This window comes from Lutjanus erythropterus, chromosome 7, assembly GCF_056507025.1.
Source record: "Lutjanus erythropterus isolate fLutEry1 chromosome 7, fLutEry1.hap2, whole genome shotgun sequence".
In the NCBI taxonomy this organism is placed as follows: Eukaryota; Metazoa; Chordata; class Actinopteri; order Lutjaniformes; family Lutjanidae; genus Lutjanus; species Lutjanus erythropterus.
The window spans coordinates 28,786,453-28,803,360 of NC_139323.1; the positions used below are offsets into that span (position 1 = coordinate 28,786,453).

Here is a 16,908-nt window from a genome sequence, read left to right on the forward strand (position 1 = left end):
ACCCAGCAGACGACACACCAAGGTGTTACTGAGTGTTAAGTGGTGGACACTGACCTGTCTGGCACAGTGTTGCCACAGGAAGCAGAAAGGATATATTTATATGTGTGTTTTTTTGTGCCATGTGGTTTATATGAGACCTGGGGTGTCTGACTTGGTCTGTTGGTTTCATCATCTCTCTGGGCTGTAAATGTGTGGTCAGTCAGGCCAACGCTGCATGGCCTCAGTCGCACAGGGAGGGGTGTGTGTTTTTACAGTAAAGTGGAAGAGTGTGTAAGGCAGCTACAGTCAGACGAGTCCAGAAGTTTCCTTTATCAGAAGCCATGCAGGGTGCTGTGGTGGCGGTGCTACTGCTACTGAGCTGCGTAAGTCCCATTGCCTCTATCACTGGTCTCTTTAAAATGTTGCTGATGGATTCAGGTTAAATTCTAACTTTCTGACAATTTGTGGTAAAACTTTGAAGCAGAAGGATAAACTGTGTCTGTTTAGATTTTGAATGTCTATAAAAATATGAATCTAAAAGGCTCTGAAAAGGTTAAACATTTGAATATTAAGGGAGTTGTTAAAATGTTGTTTCAGCACATGTGATTACACTGAGATGATTTGGACTATTTTTTGAGCTTAATTTTTCTGGAATTATGCTGTAAAAAGTAAAATTTAGATTCAGCACATCGTCTTTAGAATCAAACTTATCGTCAACTTACTTTCCTCTCAGGTTTAATGGAAGTTTTCAAAGCAGCAGTTTCTTTGTGTTCGTGTTTGTGTGTGTGTTTTTTTTTTTTTTTTACAGGGTTTATCACCTGTAGCTCAAATATTTCTGCATCAGGTTTGCGAGTTTCTTACATGTGCATGTGAGAGGATGAGAGGCAGAGGACGGTTTCGACATCAAAGAGTAAATCTCATAAAATACTGTGCGGGAAATGTCACCGTCTTTGTCTCTGTGGGAAATTTTAAGAATATTATCAATATGGTGGATCTGCCGAAATAAATATATATGAGGCCCGTCAGTGAAACAAGCATCATTTAAAGGAGTGATGCATGTATTTACAAAACAGTGGATACATTTGCCTAGTTTACTCAGTGATACATGTAAACTTCTGACAGCCTTTTGTTATTATTCTTTTTTTAAACAGAGACCTGGTCATGAAATCTCTTTTTTTACAAGTTGGACGAATAGCAAAAAATTAGTTTATTTAGTTGCTTAGTCAGTCAACAGTGTTCCTCTCATACCTCAACAATGAATCAATAAAAAACAAATAAATAAAGGTACACAGTTGAGCCAGAATCTCCATTGCAAATTTTATTGTCCACTTTCTCTGGATGGAAAGGGCTTAAAAATGGCAGTATGTGATCCACTGCACAGTCAGACCAACCTCTAACTTATGTTAATTTAAAATTTGAAGGTATAATATGTAACATTTCAGCATTAAAATGACTACAACAACAACCAGACCTATATTATCTATTTTGTCAGTTGTACTTACATTATTCCAGAAGTTCCCAGCGATGTTCAAACCCAGAGAAATCTGTAATTTTATTCAAAGTAACAGTGCGCTTCATTTAGTCTTGTGTCAGTGGCATCATATCCCCTTTACCCTCTCTAGTTGCTATAACTTCCGGGGAAACACAGGAAACACCAGATGATGAGGAAAGAAGTCTGTGAATGTGACTAAACTTAATGTGGAAAAACTTTAATACATAAAAAGCAACTCAAATGATCCCACACTATTTCGTAAAGTTATCGACCTATGGCTTTTGCTACTGTTTTTACTGAGAGACCCCGAGCAGCAGGAAATACATAATGTGCATTATAAATGTCTGTATCTTCTGCACCACAGCTTTATAGCTATAAAAAATCAGTATAAGACTGCAGAAATTATATGTAATCTTTTTAGACTATGAAAAATGTTCATTTTTCTGTCCTTGGCGCCCCCTAGTGATACTACACAAAAAAGAGATATAGCAGACAGCAAAAACCTGACTATTATAACAATATGATATGATACAGTTCACTTCACTGAAGCTATAAGCCAGGGTTTTACAGTGAAAGTCTTTAAGCTGGTCACCCTCTGTCTCCTGTGTGTTTGTGATGTGTTCAGGGCACCATCCAGCAGATGCTCTTTGTCTTAGGAGATCCTACAGCAGCTGAACACTGTCAAGATCACAACAGCACCTGCTCACCTCTGAGAGACACACAGGTACAAACAACACACTACTGTCAGCTACCAGACACTCGTCTGACCTGTAGGGTTTTACCCACAAGGTTGCTGCTGCTATTTTTTCATATTTTAAACTTTACAGGAAAGCAAAGTGTTCCATCCAGCATAACAAACAATAAATAAGGACTATTTCATTGGAATACATTGGTTGTTGCTTTTGCTTTTGCCCTTAGATTAGACAGTTTCACAAAAATAAATATTAAGCCTAAAATTTGCACTTGAGATTTTATGTTCATAGACGTTTTTATTATTGTTAGACTCTTTGCTGAATTTTTCCAGTGAAATGTCCTCTTAATTGTTGAATATTTCCACAAGCCAAACATTTTCTGCCAGAGTGAACGGAGCTAAGCGGTTGCTCAGTCAGCCATGTTTTATCATGAAAAAGCTTTTAATTTACCCACATTTCATGGTAAATTTGTCCCAATGAAGACAGTCAAGAACTAGACATGTTTGTGCAACAGATGTGTTTAGTTGAGAGGAAAGTTTGATCTAAAGTCAAAGTCTATCTTTGAGAAACGGGCTGCACAGGTTGAAGTTAGGTGGAGCTACACTGGGATGTGTGTGAGCTCTTTAAACTCTTCACAACAAAGCTAATCGACAGGGGATATCAAGTAAGCTTTACACACAATCTGATTAGAAGAGGTCTAACTGGGCGAAATAAGTGGAAACACCTGTGTTAAATGAACTGAGAGTGTGTTGGGCCTCAGTTTCTCCCAGTTCCACTCCATCCATCTTATATTTACAGTTTTAAAACTCTGCTCTTGATGAGATGGTAGCAGTGATTTTTATTTATTGATGACATGCTAGTATGAATGCATGGTCACGTTAAAAAAATATTTATCCACAGTTTTCTGCTGGTTAAAACATCTATTATAGTCAGTCTGTGGGAGCCACACGGGCAGTGTTTGTTTGTTTAACATCATAAAAAATTGAGTTGTTTTGGTCTCGGACTGTGTGTTGTATTTATGTGTGAGCTCACCAGAAGTATTTTTCTACAGGAGTGTTTGCAGACTATTTTTACGCCGTCAAAGAAAGCATGAACTCAACTGCAATTTTTGCTTTACAATTTGGAGTTATGGTCTTCAATTTTGTATTCAGATTGCTTGAATTATTTCCTTTGGGAATAAGTTATTGTTATTACTCGCTGTTGTTTATTAATATGCTTCATGTTTGAGAATGAACTAATCAGCTCTTGCTTTTGAATGATGGGACTGAGGAGAATGGCAGTTAGAGGCAGGTACAAAATTAACTGATAATTGTTTAATATTTTTAACAAAATGTTTATGTGAAATATTAAAAAAGAAAAAAGAAAAGGAAGAAAAGTATAAATCCCATCCGACCAGTGCATCCCACCCCCAGATAAGGACCATAATAAAAGCAATGGTATCAGAGGACAAGAAAACACCTGCACAGGTCAAACCTATGTTGTCATCAACCCGCTACAGACAGTGAAATAATACCCATATAGCACCTAAAATCAGACTGGCATTTATCAAAGAGGTGTGGTTTTCTTTTGAGATTGATTTTGTGCAATGGAAATTTCTTTAAACCATGTAGCGATAGGAGGATAGCGATTGGATTTTCCATAGCAAACAATGCATTTATCACACCTTGTTTCTTGCCTAGCTGTGTTAGCTTAGGTGAACAGGGGATCTCAAACCCACTGATAAATCTTAAAAGAATGCACTTCTCTTACGTATCTGTTATTGTCACAAAAGACAGTAAAATTAAACAAAATATTATGCACTGTGAGTGCTTAGCTAGTTTTTATGTAAACTTTTCTCAGGAGTTTGGAGCTACAGATGAGGCGACCATTCAGCCTGGGATCAGAGCATCATCCAGACCAGAACATTCCCCCCAAGACACAACTCTGCAGGCTGGTCCTCCTGAGCTGACACTGGATCCAGAGAGCAGCGCTCTGATGTCACACCCCGCTCCAGTCGATGTCAACACCAAAGCCGTAGTGACAAACCAGGCTGACACTCAGACTGACGGCCCAGCCAACAGAGAGGAGGACAAACCAACAACTGTGAGCGATGAAGTGAATCAAGATGGAGATCCTGAACCACAGCGTCCGACTCTGCCTGGAGGTGGGACACTGAAGGAACCGCAGAGCACAGAAGGAACGATCATAACCAGTACTCCTTCTCTCCACACACTCAAAACCCAGGTAAAAAAGTAATATATTTTAGTGTATTAGAAATAGAATTTAAGAATACAAACGTTATTACAGTAAAGTCTATTCAATGTGTACTTTTAAAGGTGTACTTTAAAATAGATGTCATTAAGTTCAACTTCAGTGTACTAAAAATAAAGAAATTCTGCAATATTTACAGTAGTATTTCTGCGTACTTACAGGAAGTGTACTTTATTCTAAGCATATTGTAAATTGTACATTAGCGTACTTTTAAAAAGTTTTCTAAATTGCAAATACTTAGTGATAATGAAAGTGGTAAATTAGTTTACTTTTGAAAAGTCTAATTATTTTTAAGTCCTTTTTAATATACTATTAGTATGCTTTATTAAAAAGATCTTTAATTTCACTTCAGAGGTGTATTTGAGTATGCTTACTAAAAGTGCACTTCAATATTTATTTATTTAAAGCTACTTCAGTGGACTTTGAAAAGATAGCACAAACAAGGTGAAGCTTAACTTAATTAATCAAGAATGTATATTAGTACATACATACAGTACATTTGAAGTTTGTCCACTTTTACACATAAAAGTACACCAAATACACTTCAAATTGTGATTTTATACAATTTAATTGCAACTAAAATATACTTAGTCCAAAATTGGTTCTTACAAATTAGCAGACTTTAAGTTAACTAATCATTAACTCACTTGAAGTACACTGATGAGTAGTCTGACTGCAAGTACACTCAAGCATGCTAAAAATTAACATACTTAGAATATTCTTTTTCACCAGGGAACTGCTCAGTACCCAAGACAACTGGAAGGCTCAAGTGACACATCTGTCTTGGAAAGTGTTGAGACGGCCATTTCAAGCCCTACTGTCCCACCGGAGAACCCCACAGCTCCAGGTGTCCTATCAACTTCAAGTACAGAAAGATCGCTCTCTGAAGGGCCACAGGACGCTGAGTTTGCCACCAGATCCACTCTTATCTCAGGTCCCATCACAGAATCTGGGCTTGTCACTTCCAGCGGGTACCCTTCATCTGACGGAGGAGTGAGACAGGAGGCGTCACCACTAGTCAGTCCAGTTCCAGTAGACCCACCAGTGAAACTCTTAAGACAGACAGAAGAAAACGTCTCATTCGACACAGCACCGTCTGAGGACTTTGACGTACCTCAGACAGATCCTGCCCCAAATCTGACTGTTTTAACTCCCACACCGCAAAGCATAGAGGCATTAAGTACCAGGAACACGGAGCATGACATGAGTTATGTTTTAGCCGGTGAGATAAAAGAAAAAGAGGAAATCGAGGACAGGGTGGAAACCCTCAAAACAGAAAAGTCACCACAACAACTTCCTGGTGGAGAGCAAGTGAATGGGACAGAGACAAATGAAGATGAGACAGATTTAGTGGTGGAGGAGGAAGTGCAGAGACATGCAGAGATGGAAAATGACAGTTATGATAATGACACTGAAATCTTTGACGACTCTACTCAGTCTTCACCTGATTGGATCTCCCAGTTCAGCACTGATGACCCCTTTATCCAATCAGAGACTGAAGACACACAGTACAGACATCATGGGACAGGATTGAGACCTAAGATCAGAGGTCAAAGGGTAAGACATTGTTTACATTTAGCACTCCCCGTGTAAATGTTCATAACCAATAATAATCAAAACTGGATGTCACACTTGGAGTTATTTTTGTCTCTTGTAATACTTTAAACGTCAGATTTATTCACAGTGACACAGCGTACACATTGTTAATGGTGTTATAAATGCATAAACAGATGACGTAGGAAATTTTAATCACATTTGTGTGATATTCTCATCTCATTTTCCATCATGACCTTGAATGAAATTGAGTTTGCATGGCGCTGATTTGATGACTGAGATGGCAACATATATCTGTGTCAATTCTAGCACCTAGAAAGCCATGCGAGTGTGTGTTTGTGTCTGTGAGTGTGTGTGAGTGTGTGTGTGTGTGTGTGTGTGTGTGTGTGTGTGTGTGTGGTAGAAAGGAGAGGTTAGTCGCTTCAGTGAAAGCCATCATCTCCCTCCTCTGGCTAAACTGCAGCACTGTGAAATCCAGCCTCTGGTGCTCAGAGTGAGGACAGTATACTGTGTTTTTATACCTAAAAAATCTCTCTTAACCTGTATTCATTATCCTAAATGACAAATATTACATAAATCAGAATTCAGACATAATTACCTGGGATATGTGCATAAAGTTTCACTGCCTTCCATCTGGGGGACAGTGTCCAACCAGCAAAGTTAAAGTTTAACTTCTTTTTTTCTTCCACACTAATTTATCAATAAAGCTTATTTTTAGTAATGATCATCCAGATCTAAATGTTCCTTCTCACTCTTTCCTCAGGGGTTGCAGGGTCCTCCTGGACTACCAGGACCACCGGGGCCTAAAGGAGACAAAGTATGTATGACATTAAACCTAAATTGGAAAATCTTTTTTTGTGTCAACACTGAATCAAAGGACTCGCAGTAATTTGAAAGATTTGCTCATAGTGCTAAAAAAAATATGCTGTCTGACATACTGCCTGACAGCCACAGTATGCAGCTGGTGTAGTTTTACCTCAGCGCAGTTGACTGGGGTTACACAGAAAAAAAATGTGGATTAGAACATTTTTTAAAAAAAGAAATTACCATGGAAATTTAAAAACATGCACATACAGAGTCAGAGAGACTTATTTGGCTGCTAATCACTTACTCATTGAGATAATGAGTAAGTGATTAGCAGCCTTACAATTGTCAGTTGTTTCAAAATAAATTTGGCAAAATATAAAATAGTGTAAATGTTATGTGGCTCCGTGTCAGCCGTAGAGGGCTCTGTTTGACAGGCTTAGGTGAGTTGAAATTAATAGAGTAAGTCAAACTGTTGCTTTCAAGTGTTTGAGTGGCAGTAAATGCTGATGTTACCAATTAAACTAGGCTAATTAAGGTTCCATTCAGGTCAAACAGAGTCCAGGTGCTGCCATTGTTCATGTTAGCTCACTGGAAAGGCTCTGTTACAATAAATGGAATGGGACCTTAATCAGTGCCTTTTGTAACATCTGTTATTTCACACCAGCATGGCTGTTATGATATGAAATGTACTGTATGTATGTTGTATGAGACTTCATGAAAGTGTGGAATGGTCTACTTTACTGAGTCCAAACAAAACCACACTCTATGGTTGGCAGATTATTCTCAGGACACTTTCTGTCAGCTTTATGTGGAGCTCTTCTGCACCCTAGTGGTAAAAAAAAAAAAAAAAAAAAAAAACTTAATACAGCCTTGTGTTTTTGTGTTTTCAGGGCTATCAGGGTGTTATGGGCAGGACTGGGCGAACAGGATATAGAGGCCCCATTGGTCCTCCTGGGATGCCTGCTATTGTTGTATTTAAAACCTCTGAAGAAGAATGGGAGGCTTTCAAGGTAAACTGATGATCTTGTTTGGAAATATGCTGAAAGTATGAATATGGACCTGGTAAAATAAGTAATATTATCCCAATACACTAGCTATTCCAAGTGACTGAAACCAAAACAGTATGAAGAAAATAATTATTTTCACATGTTTGTTTGGTTGTTTGTGTGTTAAATTTTCACAAAATAGCATATTTTTTTGTATGAGTTGTACAATATTAGCTATAAATATCAGTCACATTGTATTCATGTATATCACAGTATTAATGTTTTCCATCTGAGATACATATTTACAGTATCAGTAATAATATAAAGAGAATAATAAATAATAAAGAGAAATGGATTAACAACATATAATAAATTCTCTCTCTGCCTTTTCTTCACAGAAAAAGAAGTTCTACAAAAAGCTGATTTCCACCTGGCCGGTAGGTTGTTTGCATTTCAAATCCTTTTGTTTCACTGAAACAAATTAGCAGCTGTGCATGAGTTCGACTGACTGGACTCCACCAACATACTGTGTTATTTTATTTAGTGTGTGTAGAGTTAAATATACACATGTACACCATGAGGACAGGTTGTGACTGAGTCATAAGACATTTTTTTTTTATCTTCAGAAACTTAAGGGACCTCTGGGGCCTCCTGGACCTCCTGGAGATGATGGACCAGTTGTAAGTATACAACACTGGCAAAGTTTGAACAGCTATTTAGGTTTAAAGTTCCTCAGGCAAACATAAAGAGACTGCAGAAGGACTCGTGTGGCTAATTTTGTATTCCAGGGACCACCTGGAATTACTGGGAAGCAGGGACGACAAGGAATTCAAGGGAAAATCGTAGGTATCTCTACTTTATTTTCATCTTATGAGTTGCTACAGAGGCTTTGCTTCACCCTTGAATCACCCTTGTTACCCTTTCACCACCCCCTCTCCATCCCCTAACAGCAGGGGATGAAAGAGAGTGTGGGGGCAGAGGGGTTGTTTAGTTGAATTTGTTAGTCTAGTTAGTTTATCATGGCCCTGAAATATCAGTAACTGTAGCACATGGTGCTGACCATGGTGCTGAAGTAGCAGACTTTGGTCATTACACCTTTTTCTTATATTTGTGATATTCTCTACACTATACTGTATACTATAAATACTCATCTCTACACTATATCAAAGCCTATGTAATCTATAGAGTAGTATAACCCCCATGATCAATGTGACAAGAAGTAACTTGTAGTCAAAGACGAGCGAGGATCATAGAGACACACTTAGGGTTACGTATGGATTGAAACTTCTCCAGTCAGATTATACTTTCAACCAATCCTTTTTGTATCCAGATCTAGTGTTTCTCACAGCCAAACACTGCGAATGTTCCTCATAAAGAATGACCTTTGAAAAAAGGTATCAAATGACGTACTCTGAATCACTTTAGAGTACTGGTATTGTTACTGGTATCATCGCTGTCATAAAAACTCACTGAACTCGTCTCTATGACTTTGATTGATGATTTACTGAGTTGCCCGAATTACATATAACAACATGTAGTTATACTGTAGATATTAAGGGAGAGGTGACTGACTTAGCAGACATCATAAGGTGGTTGCTATGGTGTTGCCATGGTGTTGCTAGGTAGTTGCTATGGTGTTACAAGCAAATGCAATAGTGAGTTTGGGTGGATGCTACAGTACTGGGTGCTCATGGCTCTTGTCATGGTATAATTATGGATGGCTGGATAGTTCCTGGATCACTGTTTATGTCCTGTAGTAACTATGGAGACTCTAGGTGCCTAACAATGGTGTAACTAATAGTTTTTATTTCTTGGGTCCACACCTTCAAATCTACCTGCTCCGACAAGTTGACTTACTCTCAGATTATTGAATTGAATTTGAAAATGCAGCATGGTGAGTTGAAATTTTTTTTGTCTGATAAGAGGCAGTGGTTTTGAGGTTTTCCTGCTCTCATTACTTTATTCAACAGCAAGCACACTAGCAATATCATAAAAATGTAATGAACCAGAATATGGTACAGTGAAATTCAAACTAATTCATCGCTGATTTATGGTATAAAGAAGAAAATATATTTTTAGATTATTATCTGTTTTTCAGAACAGACAAACTGCATTACATGCTGTGTTGTACTTCAGGGCAGTCCTGGACCACAAGGTATGCCAGGTCCCCAGGGCCGACCTGGAAGTGATGGGGCCCCGGGACGGTACGCTGATCCAGGTCCTCCTGGCTTACCTGGAGAACAGGTAAATATGCTGAGAGACATAAAATATGTGTGTATTTTCATATTTGTAATGCCATGAGATGGGCCCTTAATACGTTTGTAAATGTAATTTCCACCCACACATGTAAGTGTGGTCCCGCTGCAGCTTGATGAAGTTAGTTTGTGATAACGTTACTTCATGCTTTTCACCACAGGGTCCAAAAGGCTACAGAGGAGAGAACGGCAGCAAAGGGGAGCTGGGTGAGTGGGTAAGAGTGTCCTGGACTTCTAATGTTATGGGGATTGAAATTAAGGACCCCCAAGTATGTATGTGGATCTATCCATCTCTCTGACTAAATGCTAAAGTACTGTTGCATTTCTTGTAGCTACCCCACACAGTTTTAGTGGCTCATACCAGGTTGTTAGCACTGGTTATTACAGAAGTGTTGGGGATCTGCGAAAATCCTTTTGCAAAGTTCTCACTCTATTGTCAGACTGGAACTTTTTATTTATAGCTGTTTGTCTGACCGCCTATTCTGTGTCTTCAGGGTTATCAAGGGGAGGCTGGGCCACAGGGTAACAGAGGACAAAAGGGAGACAAGGTCAGATTTACCTCGGACACAGACATGTTTCTCAGCAGTCAAGGGCTGGTTCACGTGATTCTAAATTTCCTGTCTTTGCTGTAACCAGGGAAAAAAAGGAGTCAGAGGCATCAGTGGTGTCCCCGGCTACATAGTAAGTACGAATGACTTTAGTATTGACTTAGGAGCAGGTGCTAATGTCTGTCTTGAATTACTATACATTGAATGGTTATTATGTAAGTTTTGCCTATCAATGCCAAAAACATCTGGCTAGCTTTAATGCCTCCTTTTATGGTCTCATCAGTATAAAGTCATCATAAAGTGTAATTTCAAATAATTTTGACTGAAAATGATTAAGATAAAAAAAAACAATTGATCGTTGTTAAAGTGATCACTGAAATTCATTTATGACTGTCCTGTGTTTACAGGGACTTCCTGGGGCCAGGGGTCCTCCTGGTTTTCCAGGACCAACAGGACCTCCGGTCAGTGTCAGACAACTCACCGGGTGATAATTATCCATATCCATATGAATAACAGTAAATATGTAAATATAGATCATCTTGACCATCAGACCTACAGCCCTCATTGATTTTAATGACACTGATGTTCTTGTTGCTGATGTTTTTCAGGGACAGGTTGGAGATTCAGGCTTTAGTGGACCACCAGGCCCACCTGTAAGTTTTCTAATACAATATATACTACTGCCAGTAGGCAACTTGAGGGGGCGATGCCATTCCCTTTGTTCGCATGATGACCAAAATGTATCCATGTTGGTAACCTGCCATGTGCAACTTAGAATATATGGCCTCAGAAATATAATTAAATATATATAATAATCGGTCATGAATTCACTTGTTGCAGATCAACGAAACAACTGGGTTCATCCCCCCTTGTTAAAAAATAATGAATTACCTACTCACTGCTACAGCGTCTTCAGTAAATGGATAAAATGATCATGTTGGATTGAATAATGGCAAACAACTAAAGGAAGGAATATATTTATAAATTTGTCTTCTTCTCAGGGCAAGATGGGCCCCACGGGAGTAAAAGGTGTCTTTGGAGTTAAAGGACCCCCAGTAAGTTAACAATCAGTCAATCAAGGTGAAACCCAAATTAACCAACAAAAAGATACTTGGAAACAATATTTTATGCTCTCAGGGTCATCAGGGTGAAATGGGTGCCAGAGGAGCAGCTGGACCGCAGGTGACTACACACTTAAAGATGTACTCTTCCTCACAGAGACAGAATGATGATAATCTGATGACATTTACTAACCTAACAAGAAAATTCAGCTCTCTTCATGTGGATGTCCAGCCAGTGTTGATGGCAAATGTAGTCAACTGAAGCAATATGTTCCTCAGTGTGTGCTATAGAGACCAAGGATGCATCTGACACTCATGTTCATGTTGCTGTGCAACCACCTTACCCTATAACTATTACTTTGTCAGCCAAAACATAGTATTAGGTGACAAAAATACCCATCTAGGATGCCCCCTGGCTATCCAGAGGTGGAGACTGGAAATGCAAGCTGAAATCGCCTGTAGTTCTTCCTTAACACGAACGACATCACAGATTTTGCAGCAGGACAACTTGGCTTTCAGTAAAGTACACATTGAAGAATTTATTTCTTCAGTTGACTACATTTGCACTGACTGGACATCTGTGTGAAAAGTGCAGAATCTTCCCTTTAATTTCTAAACTGTACATACATTTATTGCTTCAGGGAGAGCCTGGTCCTGACGGAGTGGTTGGCTTTCCTGGTGTCCGTGGCCCTCAGGTATAACAAAACTTTTTGAACCAGTCATATTTCTCAGTTTTATCACCTGAAGACAAAACATATGGATAAAAAAAATAACTTTACTTTTTTTTTCACAGGGAAAACCAGGACCAGATGGACCTCAGGGCCATAAAGGTGACTCTGTGAGTACACTTAAAGGAGAAACAACCAGAAACTAGAGTTGTAGATTGTAGCGGTAGATTGCAGCTATCATTTTAGGGTCACTCTTATCATCTGCCCTCTGTGTGTTTCACCAGGGCAATCCAGGACATGAGGGCGCAATAGGGGAACCTGGACCACCTGGACTTAATGTAAGACAACAGAGACCAAGTCTTTATATGAACATATATGACACATATGAACTCAGATGTGCTGTGGTGAGTTAGTCATGTTGGTGTATATGGTTTTACTTTCTTATTTCAGGGAGCCAATGGGAATCCAGGAAAGCCTGGACCCTCAGGTGATCCAGTAAGATTACTTAAAGCAATTTCAATATTGACTGCAGCTAAAATGTTTACATCAATTATAATTTGTGCCGATATTTAATGATCTTAACCTGTTTGCACGTTTTGTTTTTGTGTGTGTGTGTGTGTGTGTGTGTGTGTGTGTGTGTGTGTGTGTGTGTGTGTGTGTGTGTGTGTGTGTGCACTTTTTTCCACCAGGGGGTTAAAGCCAAGCGAGGTGAGAGAGGTGATCCAGGGTTTAAGGGAGACTTGGTGAGTTTGAGACATCCTGTCAATCTTTTTGGTTGATTGCTGATCAGTTTATTGATCACATCAGTGAATTGTTGTTTGTGTACAGGGACTTCCAGGTCCTCCAGGTAAACAAGGATTGAAGGGGCATCGAGGTCCTTCAGGATTTGAGGGACTTGGAGGACCAATGGGGCCACCAGGACCTTCTGGATCCACTGTGAGTAAAATAAACCTGATGATTAAGGCCATTCACTGTAAATAAAGATGGATGACGCGTCTCCACATCCTCCCACTGTATCGAGGACCCAAAAATATTCCTCCGACTATCGCGAACATGAATCCTGCTTTTTACAGCATAAAATAACTAATCAAAACCAAACGTATAAGAAAAATTAACACCTGAACATACATCAGTGTGACAAGAACACGACAGAAACCGTGAAAACTGAGAAAAAAATGACATGTACTTACATGTACTTTGGATTATCATGTCGTCCATCTTTATATTTGTCAATGATGAAGACCTGTCCACAAATGATGCTGTAGCAACTGTAATAATCAAGGTTTTGTTTTGTACCCGCCGTCATCGTTGTTCGTAGGGGATTGATGGCATCATGGGGGAGCAAGGGAAGCAGGGGAAAGAAGGACCAAAGGTGGGTTTGCAGCAAGTTGAAAGAATCATGAGAAATGTATATTTTTTCTATTGAAAATTTTAATGTTTGTGAAAGTGTACATGCATGTACATGTGTGTGTTTTTGTAGGGAGACCGAGGACCAAATGGTATTCGGGGAGTTCCTGGGCCTCGAGGTGACAAGGTAGAGCAAAGATGGATGCTAAATAATTTAATTTATGTGGAATAAAATACCAGTATTTATAGTTTATAGATAAAAAGTAAAGTGGCAAGGGACCAGATGTTCACATTTCTTTTGTCAGACCTGAAAAGTTAAGAGTAAAACAATGCACCCTTTAATTTTCTCTTCACGTTATTAGTTTTCACAATTTGAAAAGAAACAATATGTACAAAAGTACAGAAAAAACAGTATACCTTTGTAGTCCTAGATTAGAGGTAGCTTGTTGGTTTAATAAACACAGTGTTGCATTTAACATCTTTTTTTCATACAGCCAGTGACTCCTAAATTCCCTCTGCTTAAGCAGACTGAGTTGAAACCTTTTAAAATAATAAGTGTCTCTGTGCTTAACAACAGACAAAACCAGTGAACGGCCCACTAATAAAATAAGGATCATTTAATAAACAACGCAAACACCCATAAATGTAGAACATTAGCAGGTTATTTAAATAAAATGGATGAGTGGCTCACTGGCTGACAGTTGAATGGGCATGGTGTAGAATCTGTGTGTGTGTGTGTGTGTGTGTGTGTGTGTGTGTGTGTGTGTGTGTGTGTGTGTGTGTGGTATACTAACCACATTCATTGGTCATTGATGTTAACGAGAGAGGAAAAATTATTGCTACTAATAGAAATAGAAAGAGGCACCAATATACTGTCTGAGGTGATGATGTTATATGCCACTTTTATTATTTCAGTTTTGGATTTTTTCCTATGAAAACACCATGAATTTGCATGGTGGATATTTTTTTATGAGTGGATATTATATCCTAAACAATCATGGTCATTTTTCCTGTCAAAGGGTCGAGAAGGTCGAGCGGGCTTTTCTGGACTGCCAGGTCCAATTGTGAGTATGAGTGAGTGGAGATTAAGTTCATTCTAGATGCTGATCATTGTGCTAAACCCATACTATTGATGTGGGTGTGTTTTCTGCTTGCAGGGAGAGATGGGAAAATCTGGAGAGAGAGGACGTGAAGGAGAACCTGGTATTAAGGTTCCTGTGTGGCTACACTTCTTACTCTGTCCAATGTGACTACGGTCTTCAGTCCAAACATATCACTATTTTTTACAATACTTGATTGAATGACTTTAATTAACAGTTTGAAGCTGTTAAATATATATTTTCAGTTATATTTGTAGATTGTAGAATATAAACTTTGTGTCAATTCATGACGATCTGACAAACTACTTCCAAATATTTGTTTCCTGTTTGTAAGTCTGTTTTTAGTTTAGTAAGTCTCATATTATCTAGAATGAATCATGCGATCTAGGACTGTCTCTCAAATAGATGCTACCAGATATGTTTATGAGATCATGTGTTTTTATACGTGTAAACTTTCTGTGTAGGGCATGCCTGGAGTCACAGGAGTGACTGGACCTAAAGGCCAAAAGGTGATAAGAATTATATAAATAATGTCAAGTAAACTTATTGAAATTATGAGTCTCTCTTAAAAATGTAATACTTGGAGGAGTACGCTATTTCTGTAATTGTACTGTCATGTAACCTTTCAAGTCCAGCATAGATAAAGAGAATTTGGGAATTTAATTTGTCATATAGTTCATCTGCTCAAAAATACTCACATCATCTGTGTCCCACCTTAGGGGTTTCAGGGTCACCCAGGGAACAGGGGACAGGACGGATCTCCTGGAGCTCTGGTAAGACCAACCAACAATATGTCAACCTGCATATTTCTGCCTTATATATCACCTCATAGAGTTCTTAAACTCCATGTTTGTGTACATGTAGCCTCCAGATGAGAAACGACTGTCTACCAAATGCTGCGTATGCTGGACTGGTTTTTACTAAATCCATGAAAAGAGTGTGGAAATTATATTATGTTCTGTTAACGGGGTAACCAGGATATTTAAAACTAATATCATCTTTCTCTATCAGGGACCCAACGGTTCAAATGGAATGAATGGTGACCCTGGACCCCCAGGACCAAAAGTGAGTTTACCCTTCTACACTCTACCATAAAGGGTTCTTTGGCTTGTCCCCATTTATAAAGGTTCCACTTGGAGCGCTTTCAGACAGTTCTACCTAGAACTCAACATAAAGGGTTACACCTAAAACCATCTGTGAAAGGTTTGACCCAGAATGCCCAATGAGAGGTTCTACAGAGAACACTTTTGTGGTGATTATGGTAGTTTAACTTGATCCCACCATAGGTATTCTATTGAGAACCTATTTATATTCCAAGGGTTTCTACCAAGAACCCTTTTATATTATGGCACAAAGAACCCTTGAGAAAGTTCTTCAAAGATTGTTGAAATTGTTGGATTGTTAAACTCTTTCTTCCAAAAAGGGCTCTTTGGATGAAAAGGGTTTTTAATGCAACCCTCAGTCTTACAAAGAACCCTTGACAAACCCTTTCTTCAAAAACTGGCTCCTCAGAAGCAAATGGTTCTGCCATTTAGGAAGAACCCTTTTGGAACCCATATTTTGTAGACTGTATAATAAACACTGAACCAGTACATGTGTTTACCGTACAGTGTCACTGTATCTAATTCTCTACTAAATATTTTCCACAGGGATTTCCGGGAAAGACAGGAGCTCCTGGTCTCCAAGGACCTGTGGGGAAAAATGTGGGTGTTAATCAACTTGGTTTCATGGAGTGAAGAAGGAGGAGTTGTTTTAACTCTTATTGAATGTGTTTTTATGTAGCCATGCTGCATTACTTAGCATTTCCAGTCACATGAAGTATGTGGTGCTGATAGAATATTTTAATTTGTTTAGCTGTAAATTTGTGTCAATCGACAGGGGGAAGCTGGTAGCAGAGGAATGAAGGGGAGGCCAGGAAAGGCAGGAGAGAGAGTAAGTTACAATGATAACTCCAATGCAATAAAGCTCTGATAATGTAATATAATTTGCTAAGAAAAGATGAGATACTACATGAGAATGAATTGCAAATGCACTGAATAAGTTTTTGGTTTTGATTTTAGGGAGTTAAAGGTAAAAAAGGCCCAGGAGGGCCTCTGGGAGTTGAAGGCTTAAAGGTATCAGTTAATTCAAAGCTTCATTACTTTTAGTTTTGTGAGAATATGCATCAGT

General features: G+C 38.8%; 2 protein-coding genes across 2 annotated transcripts; both read left to right on the forward strand.

Annotated features, from left to right (window-relative positions):
• Positions 1 to 258: 258 nt before the first annotated feature.
• On the forward strand, positions 259 to 12,498 carry LOC146324172 (uncharacterized). Its single transcript, XM_084723435.1, has 19 exons — positions 259 to 362; positions 2,097 to 2,195; positions 4,003 to 4,386; positions 5,158 to 5,970; positions 6,731 to 6,784; positions 7,665 to 7,784; positions 8,159 to 8,197; positions 8,387 to 8,440; positions 8,549 to 8,602; positions 9,897 to 10,004; positions 10,177 to 10,230; positions 10,510 to 10,563; positions 10,652 to 10,696; positions 10,971 to 11,024; positions 11,172 to 11,216; positions 11,565 to 11,618; positions 11,701 to 11,745; positions 12,266 to 12,319; positions 12,418 to 12,498. The coding sequence occupies exons 1-19, from the start codon at positions 321 to 323 to the stop codon at positions 12,496 to 12,498; spliced, it is 2,253 nt and encodes a 750-aa protein (XP_084579561.1). The 5' UTR covers positions 259 to 320.
• Positions 12,499 to 12,571: 73 nt separating this feature from the next.
• On the forward strand, positions 12,572 to 16,902 carry LOC146324173 (uncharacterized). Its single transcript, XM_084723437.1, has 14 exons — positions 12,572 to 12,630; positions 12,743 to 12,779; positions 12,982 to 13,035; positions 13,121 to 13,228; positions 13,611 to 13,664; positions 13,773 to 13,826; positions 14,659 to 14,703; positions 14,797 to 14,850; positions 15,204 to 15,248; positions 15,459 to 15,512; positions 15,751 to 15,804; positions 16,389 to 16,442; positions 16,618 to 16,671; positions 16,800 to 16,902. Coding segments are annotated over exons 1-14 (756 nt in total). The 5' UTR covers positions 12,572 to 12,628; the 3' UTR covers positions 16,887 to 16,902.
• Positions 16,903 to 16,908: the final 6 nt, after the last annotated feature.